General features: G+C 43.5%; 1 protein-coding gene across 3 annotated transcripts in view; it reads left to right on the top strand.

Annotated features, from left to right (window-relative positions):
- Nucleotides 1-279: 279 nt before the first annotated feature.
- The window catches only part of LOC133136799 (oxysterol-binding protein-related protein 1-like), a 28614-nt gene continuing 17339 nt past the window's right edge, over nt 280-11554 (top strand). The window contains exons 1-15 of one of the 3 annotated variants that reach the window (XM_061254541.1): nt 280-406; nt 804-948; nt 1317-1402; nt 1482-1556; nt 1978-2089; nt 2762-2847; nt 2919-3063; nt 3425-3492; nt 3832-3876; nt 5869-5942; nt 6026-6089; nt 6532-6633; nt 6800-6931; nt 7452-7530; nt 7883-7989. In XM_061254541.1, coding sequence (XP_061110525.1) covers nt 825-948; nt 1317-1402; nt 1482-1556; nt 1978-2089; nt 2762-2847; nt 2919-3063; nt 3425-3492; nt 3832-3876; nt 5869-5942; nt 6026-6089; nt 6532-6633; nt 6800-6931; nt 7452-7530; nt 7883-7989 — 1299 coding nt within the window. In that variant the 5' untranslated portion in view covers nt 280-406; nt 804-824. Of the gene's footprint in view, nt 407-735; nt 949-1316; nt 1403-1481; nt 1557-1977; nt 2090-2761; nt 2848-2918; nt 3064-3424; nt 3493-3831; nt 3877-5868; nt 5943-6025; nt 6090-6531; nt 6634-6799; nt 6932-7451; nt 7531-7882; nt 7990-11554 lie in introns of those variants that run through there. The other 2 variants (XM_061254540.1, XM_061254542.1) reach the window with 2 other exon arrangements.

Genomic DNA, 11554 nt, shown 5'->3' with positions numbered 1-11554 from the left:
TGATGTGAAGTGACTGGTCTGTTAGCATTATTGCTTGATGGATTTCATGTTTATTCGTAGTTGGCTGGATTTAAACAGAGTGAAAAATAATTAAACACATTAAAATGCCCATTTTTGTTTCTAACAAGACAACATTGCAGCAAGCGTCAGGTTTCATTATGAAATCCATTACCCTGTATTTAATATCTCTAGCAGTTGTGCAATTACCCCCAGTGGCCATCACATTAAATCCTCTTAATTGAGTATTATCCTTGGCCGTCTTTCCACCCAGCTCCCCATAATGGTTCTCATAATATCCTGTTGTGGGGACTGACGTGTAAGGCTTATGTGAGAATTCAACTGTTTTCTGCCACTTTGGGGTTTCTGTGCAGTGACTGTGAAGGCATCTGTAATTCCATGCTGCAAGGTTATTTGCTATATTCTTATTAATTCAGTTTCTGTTTTTTTCACTCTGGGAGGAATCTAGGGCTTCTAAGAGTGACTTTGAGCCTGCTCTGTTTTTAGGTTTATCTTCCAACCACTCTTATTACAGCGATAATTCTTGTATGGTATAGATTACGGGTGTCAGGTTCTAGTCCAAGAGAGCTTCAGTGTCTTTTACTGGTCTTCAGTGTGTTTTTGCAGCATTGATTAATTTTGGTTGGAGTTGTTGATTGTCAAGAGGCCACACACCTGTGCTCAAGGTCTTAATTAACTGCTGATTGAAAGGAAGCCACAGACACTGTGGCTCTCGAGGACTGGCGCTTGATTGGCTGGTGTGATGCTGAGCTCAGATCCTCTAAAATGAAAGCTGTCTTTTGTAGTGAGTTCTCAGCAAGGCAGTGATGGATCTTTGTGACCCTGAGGAGCAGTTCCTGCAGTGTGCCAGGAGTGGAGACATTTCAGGGATTCTGAGGTTACTACTGGCCAAAATAAAGGAGGGAATTGTTCTTAACATCAACTGCAGAGGTAACTGCACCATGGATTTTAGATATGGAGCATAAGTATTAGGTATTATTTTTGTGCTGATTTATTGGAATGAAATGGAAAATCAAGGAAGATGATTCTGTAGTGAAGCTAAACCCTGAACGTGTGTTGATTCACACTCCAAGCAAGGGGTCAATTTTCCAGAGGGGTCAGTAGCAAAAGTACAGTTGACACCAAATTTGCATCCAGTGGATGAGGACTTCAACCCATTTTATTTTTTGTTCTGAGATTTACAGTTTGAAGCCTACTTTCAGTGGCCACCAACTGTGCCTTCCATCGCAAGCAGTAGTGCAGAAGGTATCCCTTCTCTCAGAAGTAAGGTTTAAAATCGAACCCCTCCCCACCCCCAGGTAAAAACAAGGCGAATTTGGGATGGACAGCTCTTCATCTGGCCTCCTACTTTGGACACAGGGAAGTGGTGGAGGAGCTGCTCAAGGTAGAGTGTGGTGTTACCGCGGTTACTGAGGCTCTGGCCCAGACCGTATATGCTGTGTCTGTGATTGATGTGTGTGCAGGCGGGAGCTGATGTGAATCTGGCCAATGAAGAGGGAGACACCGCTCTGCACAAGGCTGCACTCACTGAGAGAAAGGTATGAGGCATCCATCTGGACATTTTTCACACTGTAGTTTTTAATCAGAGCATTTTGTTTGGTGTTCCTCTTCAGTTCAGGAGGAATAGGTATTGTAGCTTACAATTTAGCCTTGTTTCTTAACCACTCAGTTATACAACTCTGTTATCTAACTAGCACAACAAGCGCTGATCCCTTTCAGGATTGTGTGCCAACTTCTACTCTTAATTATTTGGCCTAATTGCCTGAATAGTATTTTTAGCTGACATTTGTATAACCACCAGCTATAGCCGCAGGCTACAAGTGTATCCTAAATATTTTACTGTGCTCAAATATAGCAGTGGACCCATGTCGTTTACTGAACTGTCAGATCTGGAGCCTTGCATCTTACCTTAGTCTTTCTGATTCAAATGTGCTGTTAACTGGATTTTGTTTTTTAAAGGAAATTGTGTTGCTGCTTTTGCGATACGACTCACGGCCGTCTGCCATCAATGGAACAGGCCGAATCCCCAGAGACTGTACACGAGACGACGAGATAATAACAATGTTAGATGGTAAGTATTGTGCGAGGCAATACAGAGAGGAAAATACGAATTTGATTGTTTAATCACATAACCTAAATAACCGTAATCATGTACATTATTTATTTTTTACTTTGAGAGCCTGTGATGCTTTGCTGTTTATTTAATGTTTAATGCTCATCACGATAGTTTTGTTCATGTTTATATAACTTAGTTTAATATTCAATGGGGGGGCTGGCACGTTATCAGTTGTCGGCACTTGCTTGCATTGGATAAGTGCTTCTGCTAAATGAGAAAAGCTAAACGTTTTGACTCATGGTATGGACAAAATATATTTTTTTTTCTTCAATGGAATCACCAATTTTACTGTGGTCTCATCGCCTGTACCTGAGCAAGGAGCCCTCCAGTTCCATTATCTACACACACAGAAGCCATTCTAAACCACCAACTCACAGTGTGTAGTAAGAGTATGGCAAATGGAGAATGACAACTGATAGCTTATACTGTAACTGAATACACTGAAAAAAATGTTCTATGGAAAAGATTGTTTATGCATTTTTGAAAAGGAGTGCCTGGAGTTGGTTGAATGCTTGCACACAGTTCAAATCACTATGTAGATGGTATCTGAGGACAACCATATGAACATGCAATGTATTTCATAGTGGCCGATATTTTATATTTTGAGCATGTTTTGGGGCTCCACAGCCGCGGAGAGGAGAGAGCAGCGGAGAGCCGAGGAGAAGCTCCTGAGCGCAGCCAGAGAGGGGGACGCCCTGGCCGTGGCCCAGCTGGTGAGCTCTGCTCCGTCTGCTTAAAAGGCAGTCATGCGGTAACAACCAAAGCCACCAAGGTCTTTCTTTAGCTTGCCAGAAAGCCGTCCCTAGACATACACTGCAAAGATGTGCTGGGAAACACCCCCTTACACTGCGCTGTCTACAGAGGCCAGGAACGCTGCGTTCTCCAACTGCTCAGGAGCGGAGCGTCTCCCAGCATCAGGAACCGGAACGGTAAAAATGGACAAAACCGCAAACCAGAATAATGAACCTGAAAACCAGTCTTAACCACAAACATTTTCCATTAAACCATGTGGTAGAGCTGTCAAAAGGATAAGGTCCTCACTCCTGGTCTTGGAGAGCCGCAGGGTAGGCTTTTGTTATTCCTCAGCTCTTAATTATCAATTAAAGCAGCTAATTACATGGTTGACTGGTTTCTTGGGTATGAATTGAATGGTTGCTGTTATTAAGGTGAAAACAAAAACCAGCACTCTCCAGGATCAGGAATGAGGACCACTGCTACAGAATGATGTTTTATAGTTGTAAACAATGCATGGGTTGGATAATGGTGTTAGATTGAGTGTGTTTGTTACAGACAAGTCTGTATTTGACTTGGCAAACAGTACTGAGATGAAGAAAATACTGGAAGGAAATCCTGAGAAGGTTTGTATAATTTATTCTCCCTCAAGGTTGTTAGGCTTTAATGTAGTCCTTCAGATGACTCTTATTAAATCTAGATTCTTGATTGTACTTTTGCTAATGGTTGCTTCAGAAGTCAGTGCCTGTCTGCCTTCTGCATTTTTAGTAAATGTCTGTTCCATCAAAGCAACTGTGACCAGAGAAAGGCCCATAGATTGGTCATTTGCCTTCGATAGTGTCTATTACACATGGATTGTTGTATGCTCTGGATGCATTAGCCTATGTCTTTTGAAGTTTATAGCCTGTATGTCTGTAAATGTTGCTTTCGCAGATATAACTCTCCCCACTTTTTTTCCTTTGAAGGGTCTGGGTCAGACTGTTCAGATGTTTGAGGGATCTCTTTGGAAGGTATTATGGAATATTGTTCTGCTGTGCAATTTCACTTGAAGTAATTCAGTGGAAATGTACAGGGGCTTTAGGAACAGTGCACTGCCTTTTTTAAATGACATAACTATAAAATGGTCCTATTCTTGAACTCGTTTGACTACAGGCATAATCCTGGTCTCTTTTGAAAGGTAACCCTTTGTGGTTTGTAAATATTACTAAAACAAAGCTACAGAAGCTGAAACAGTGGAAGTGGCAGATTCTTTTTCTCACTGAAAATACTTTCAGATACATAATAGTAGAGATTATTCTGGCTTTTAGAATTAGAAAGTATTATGCATTTGGTTTGCTGGAGCCTGTTAAAGGACACTGACCTTACTTTGATTTGTGTAGTCTGTGGATTTCCAAAATGCAGAGAAGGTGAGGTCCCCTTACACCTACATGGTACAAAATAAGAAACTGTTCTCACTAAAGAAATGGCATTTAAAATGGGTTATAGCAGTGGTCTCCAACCCACCTGACCTGGTTACCTGGGTGTCAAAAGGGTGCTGATTCGAAGGTGATAACAAAAAGCAGCAGTCCCAGTAGCTCTCCAAGATCAGGGTTGGAGACCCCTGGGTTATAGAGATAGAATGGAACCATGAGAAAGTAAATGGTATATCCTGCTACCATAGTGATTGAGAATTGCACCGTGAAAAAAGGAATGAATGCAAAACTCTCACCAGCACAGTCCTGGGCCAGTGAGACTTGAGGGGTTAATCATGTCATACACGGGGGCCCTTCTTATGTGAACTGTAAACATAGTTGTGGTCCTTCTCCATTCATTTTCTCATTATGCTTAACTTTACTTTCTGAGAGTTGCATTATCTACTTAACAGATTAAAATTGCTGTACTTGTGGTATGTAGATTATTGAGTAGGCTATCTATTAGCTGTCAGAACAATTTGAGCACATGCAGCGTGAGCAGTCACTCTCATTTAGCATGATTTAAATCTCATTAGTCATCTACACAAGTGTAGGATGCAGAATGAGAAATGCCATATCAATAAAAGTGGCTGCTAGTATGATTCATTACTATGGCTATGAGCTACAGTAGGAACAGTACAGTAGAAACTATAGCTCTACTTACTACTTTCTAAAGTTGCTTTACTTAAGGTACTTGCCTGTTTACAAAAATGTTGTAATGACTGAGTACTGTATCTTAGTTAGGAAACTGGTGGCCTTTGGAAAGGCAATTGTCCTTATCCAGTTTATATTTAATATGGATAGAAGGTAGAAAGTAATAAAAGGTTCCCTCTATAATGGCATTTACTAGATGACTAACATAATGGCCAAACATAATTACTTATCGTGCAGAAATAACTCCACCAGTTGTTGGAAGACCTACAGTCTGTCTGTACTGGTACTGTAAGCAGTACATCTGTAAGCATTGTGCATCTATGATTGGCTCTGACATTGCCTACTTATAATTGGTTCATTAGTGTGGCATTCCTGTCAGCTGTATGCTCCATTAGGTTTGGGGGGTGGTGTAGCGAGACTAGGTGACGTTTTCACACTCTTTAAACCGGCACCCTCCTGGCGGGATGCTGCCAACCTGCCTGCTCTGCTGCTGCAGAAAATATCCAGTTCCAGAACCAAGCTCTGGAAAAACTTTCCATTGTCAAAAAAATTAAATGCCATCAACGTTCCACCAAGCTTGGTTTTTTAATGTGCTGGATGTAGATATATTGATGAAAAATATAAAAACTCAAAAAATTGACATCAATGGAAGTACTTTTTTTTTTTTTTTTTTGACTGATAACTGCTCCCTGTCAAAGTGAAGCCATTTACTCCTGTTCCCTGTTGATGGGTCATTTATGGGCCAGTCTCTACAGAAGCTGCTGTGTATATACTGACTCATTACTGCCGTATTACATGCTTGTAGTCCTGTCCCTTCATATGGCCCAATGAGCATGCCCTGTGAGAGCATGTAGTCCGGCCCCTGATAGGCTCCTCCTCCTCTCCTCATCCATTCAGAGGTCCCGGTTTAGAGGCTGGCGGTCACACTGGGTGGTGCTTATGGAAGGATCTCTGTCCTGGTATCCTAAACGGTGGGTCCTGTCCTGTGCCTCTGTCTGAGTCTTCCTGCACTAGTAACACTTGCACTGTCCCTAATCTCTCTGTCTGCCCTCAGGTCAGACTCCGCCGCTGACATCCACAGGCAGGGCTGCAAAAACCTTACAGAGGCTCAATGCATGGTACTCCCCAGACCGACTGCACTGTCACTGTGTGTACAGCTAGAATACTAATACCTTTACCTGATTGTATAACTTTCAGAGAAATGTCCTAACGTATGTATTAGAGAAACAGATATATAGAGAAATAAACAGATAGATGTCATTACAATCCTTGCAGGTGTCTAGAAAACCTCTTGCAATAATACATTTAGGTTCATTGATAAATTATTGTTCTCTGGTATACATTAATTTATATAGATATACAGGGATCAAATTACCTGTTATATGTAGATTTCTAGAATAAGCCTTGTGTTTATAGATTTCTTGGCAGATGAACCTTATAACTGAACCTTGCATCTGACGTGCAGAAACGGGGCCGGCACTGCACATGCGGTCTGGGATTATTTTCCTCCAGTGTGTCTGATCTGCTTTGGAATGAGTTTTTCATTCTTTTTCTATGAAGGTAAAAGCTTGGGACAGCTGCTGCTTTACCCTTGCATGCTTTGATGGCAGTGTCCATCATTTTAAAGTGTCCCCAAGAAATGATCCGGGAACTACAAGAAAGGTTGAGATGGATTTTGCTTTTGTGTGTTTGTGTGGCGTGTGCTTGTGTGTGTGAATGTTCATGGGCACATATGCAGTGCAGACTGCTATATAGCTGGTGTCATCCGAAGAGCCTGAGATGATGTTTAAAGATTAAAGTGCTTAATGTTGACGTGTGTCTGCTGCAGAAATGGCTGGAAGCCCTGGAGGAACACTCCACCTACAGCACACAGTACTGCTCCCAGGACCCTGGCAGAGTGGAGGGAGAGGGGCAGGAACAGGATGTGATGTCATTGAGTCATCTGACAGACAGTTTGCAGGTGAGCGGTATATTTTACAGCTGTTGGCTCAACCTTCAAAGTCTTTCAACATCAGAAGAATACACACACGCATACACGCACACACACACCCAGGTACTTACTGCAGAAATGGTTCAACACTCACGTACAATGAAGTGAAAGTAGCACTGGGGCATCTGGGTGGCTCTTCCTGTTCAGGCACTGTTACATAGATGGATGCGTCCTGCACTTTGGTGTGGAATCTGGTGTACCGTGTGCCAATGCTCCTCTGGTCACATTCCACACAGATTGTCTTCCTGGGATTTTCATGCACAACAGTCTCTAGAGTTTGCAGAGAATGGGAGAAATGAGAGAAATGAGAGAAGCCACCCCTCAACTGTGTGTCTGTGTGTTCATGTTTGATCGACCACACCCTGCCCTATTTTCCAGGATCTTAAACGTTCAGCGCTTCAGTCTCCCGCAGGTGAACCTGAGCAGGTGTTGACGTGTACTGTAAGTGAATGTGCTTTATGGACAGAAGATCTCTGGTCTCTTCCCTCAGATCGCTGAAGCCAGTCAGCAGAAGCTGGAGACCCAGGTGTCCACCCTGCTCTCCATGGCAAAGAACAGCGAGGCAGAGAGTATGGCCGCCTTATTTCTCTTTTCTCTGAATCATGTTGAGATTGCCATCGTCCCCCTGTAACTTTGTGATCTAGATGACAAACCGGACGGGAGCAGAAATGCTGCTCAAACATGGTCCTGCAGAGACTGCTCGATTTCACTGTTACTCAGCAATTAACTAAATCTGACCCCTGCTTTCTTGACTTTATACTGTTTGGTGATTATAAGAGGAAAAAAAACAACATGCATGACCAGGGTTGAACTGTGTGTGTTGCTTTATTATTATTATTATTATTATTAATAAATACTGTATGAAGTGTGCTCTGTGAATAATAAATAATCACCTCATCAGTCTGTCCTCTTTGTCTGCAGGTCTGTCTGCTCCCATTCTCCTCAAAGTGAAGGAGGTGAGGGAGCTCTCTGGTGAGACCTGCGCCTCCCTGCGGTCCTGCCTGGAACTCCTCTCGCAACATGAGGAGGTGCGTCTCCTGCATTCCAAGTGTACACCAACACCGATTCAACATTAGATCACAGTAAAATATTTAATATAGGAATGCAAAAATGACAGAAATGTTGCTGAAATATCAGATGGTGTGAATGTAAAGGCTAATTAAGCCCCCCTCATTGCTCATAACTGCTATAAACCACAGACAAAGATGGTAAAGCAAGAAAGATCAAGCAATCTCAACTATCCGCTCCTATTATGCTTCAGCCTAGCCGTACAAGAGGCCTGGAATGCTATAAGCATGCAAAGTTACGCAAGTCTTCATCTCTGAGATGAGCGTTCAATTTCATGATCGTGAAATGTAAAATAAATGGCTCTTTTTCCCTGCGTTAATGTTATTTTCTTAACGCCATTTCATACCAAACAACCGAGGCTATTGTACGAGCCATGCAAACCCAAAGGACTCACACAGTATGGAGTACAGTTTGAAACTTTACCATAGGGACCCATTGTGAAAACCGTGCTGAGGCATGTGCAGATTTTATCCTCTAGGTTTGACCTCGCTCTATTGTTCCTCTCTGCCACAAACCTCAGCCCTTGTCCTGGAGAGAGGTGTTCATTGTTACTCAGCACTTAAAGCAGTCCATTGCACAGTTTGCTCTCCTCATCACGGTCCCAGCTCTCCAGACCCCAGTAAAAATGAAATTGAACAGTGTAAATTAAGGTATACACAAAGCTAACGGCGCATGTAAATGTGCATTAGCATGCTGAAATCCCAATTTATTTCTGGATCACTGCATTTCTATCACAATACTGACGGGCTCCAGTTGCTTACTTATTCAGCATGTACTCTGCATGCTGAGTTTGACAATTTTAAGTTATTAATGGCTGTGCTGTGACTTGCGTGCATTAAAGTGGTTCTGACGGGGAGTGCGTTTCAGTTTCTGTAATGTTTAGCTTGATACGAGTCCCACCAGAATGGTGCTGCAGACCTAGTTCTGCTGTCTAATAGACAAAAATGTCACATTACTGTCATTACTGAGTGGGGGAAAATGGTGAACCTCAAATCTATTTTGGCCTTTAATCTTCCTGCTCCACAGCAGAGTGCACACGCACAACCAGGGCAAGCTAAATGGTCTAATGGCACCATTTTCAGATATACGTTATATGTCGTGTTTAAATTCTGCCACCTGCCAGAAGAGCTATGTGAAATATTGATGTTTTGGGAGCGTTCTCCTTCCACTGCATTTCAATATTCCTGCTTCTGTGATACTGAGATACACACGTGCGTGTGTGGGGCTGTACTGTGGCTCTGTTCTTAAAGAGGATGACTGGTCCTGCCTGCTTTTCTGCCGACTATCAACTAGGAGGCTGTGCATCGCCCCCTCCTGTGCATACACCTGTCCTCTACCCAGCCCAGCGCCCTTGGGAAGGAGCGAGAGGGAGAAGGGAGGGGGAGGAGAGAGAGGGGGGGGGAGTTAGGTAGGAAAGGAGGGAGGCAGGGAGGGTGGGATAGAGAGACAGGAGTAGAGCTGTAATTACTGGCGTGGCAGCAGAAGGTGATGTAAGAATCTGGCTTTGTGCTGAGGTGTGCAATCGGCCTGGAGATCTCTTGCGCGCACACACACACGCACGCGTACATGCGTGTTCGCACTCACGTGCACACACACACACACTTTCTCACTCATGCTCGAGGGACGTGGTGCTCCACGGAGAAGAGGAACAGCACGGCGCATGCACGCTCGTTCATGCACACACACACACGCTCGCGCACCGCGCATCATCTGAGCGGAGGGAAAGAGAAGAACTGTGAGCGGCGCTCGAGCAGGTACTGGCCCGTCTAAAGCCTTTTCTTCCTGTGCACTCCGTGTTCACGCCGGACGCACCGCTTGCTTGCATTGCCTTCAGCCGGAGCGCAGCTGTAACATTTCCACAGTTTCGCCTGCCGTGTGCTCTCTGGCTTATTGTCATTCTATTTATATCCTGGGTCATCCATATTTAGGTTGTCTAGGTGAGTTCAGCAGCTTCAACTGAATTCACGGTGCCAGATCTGTGCTTTAGTAAATGTCCTTTTAAACCGTAGTTTTAAAATTTCTTTGAAAAAGCAGTTGTGCTGTGAGTCATTGTTTTTCAGCCTTTTGTCTAGCGGACGGTACAGGATGGGCGCTTTGTAACTTCATCTGTAATGTGCGTGCTGTACCTGCGCAGGTTCAGATTAGCGAGCCCTTGGCAGGGAAGGTGTTGTGGTTTCTGCAGGACTCCCTTAGGGATTGTTTGAACAGGTAAAGGAGGGTGTGTTTTACAGGACTCCTCTCTGCGAATAGGCAGCTGTGGAAAGAACTGCCCATATTTACTCTCCACACAGACCAGTGTGCTGTATGTGTAGTCATAAGAGCAGGTGAGCTATTAGCATGGCAGGTCTGTTCAATTCATACCAATAAAATAAAAAAACATAAGGTGAATGAAAGGTGTGGAGCAAAAAGCCTAAATGAAGGTTTGTTTAGATTTAAGTTCTATGCTTTTGTGAAGGCTTTTTCCTGTCTGTTGGTTGCTGGTTTAGGGCTGTCAGAAAAGCACAAGTGTGGAAAACCACAAGTGTGCGTGAGTCTGATAGTGCCAGCTGAATGTGCCTTGCTTCATATGTTTATGTTCACCATAACATGATGTACAGAGCCTGCCTGTCAGGAGATGGGAATGTTCATAGCCACTTTCTTGATTGCTGGACTGTTTAGTGTGGAACATGGCTGATTACCTGTTCAACCATTTAATTTAATTTATGGGCTTCTCATTTTTATTCTACTGTAAACAATTTCCGCTGTAGTTTTTCCCATATTCATCACCTAGTGTGACCGGCACTTTCTCTCATGGTGTTTTGTTTCTGATTTGTTTTGAATATTAATTTTGTGGCCATGAATCTGGGTCCTGAGTATCTGTCCAAGAGGACAAGGGAGTGAGAGTCCAATGAATGGCTGACCGTAGGAATAACTTAATGGGATTACATCCTGAACTGAAACGGACACCCTCTGCGTTAAGCACACAGACAATATCACTTCAACACTACCATATGACCATATGTCCGCCTAGCGATATTTACTTTTGTTACGACACAAATCATTTGTTTGTTAGGTTCATATCACACTTATTGATTATAAATTAGACCTGATTATAAATGCAGGCTAATACGGAGGCCAAACTAATGCGCCACACTTACGCAAATCGACTGTAATGATACCAGTATACAGGAAAGAAATGTCTGCACTGCACTGTATGCTCTGAAAGTTCAGGACAGGAAAGCGCATGCGACACACAGTCGAGATTTGCAGCGCTGAAGTAAGCATATAGAGGTGACCTAGATAAAATGGCTGTCTATTGGCTGAGGAGCACTGAAGAACTGATGAGGGGGAATTAAACTGGGTGAGGGACTACCGGCTGGGTAGGACAATAAGACCAGGACGACTGAACAATCAGTGACTCATTCCCTGGCCCGACTGGCCAATAATCCGCTCCGGCAGACCAAACGGGCTAGAGCAGCATAAGCAAAGTGTGATGGACGACATTATGGTAATCCGCCCACCCGGGATGCCTCGGCTGCAATCTGA

Source organism: Conger conger, chromosome 9 (assembly GCF_963514075.1).
Source record: "Conger conger chromosome 9, fConCon1.1, whole genome shotgun sequence".
In the NCBI taxonomy this organism is placed as follows: Eukaryota; Metazoa; Chordata; class Actinopteri; order Anguilliformes; family Congridae; genus Conger; species Conger conger.
Note: the sequence above shows the minus strand (reverse complement) of the source record. Positions and strands in the feature narration are given on the sequence as shown.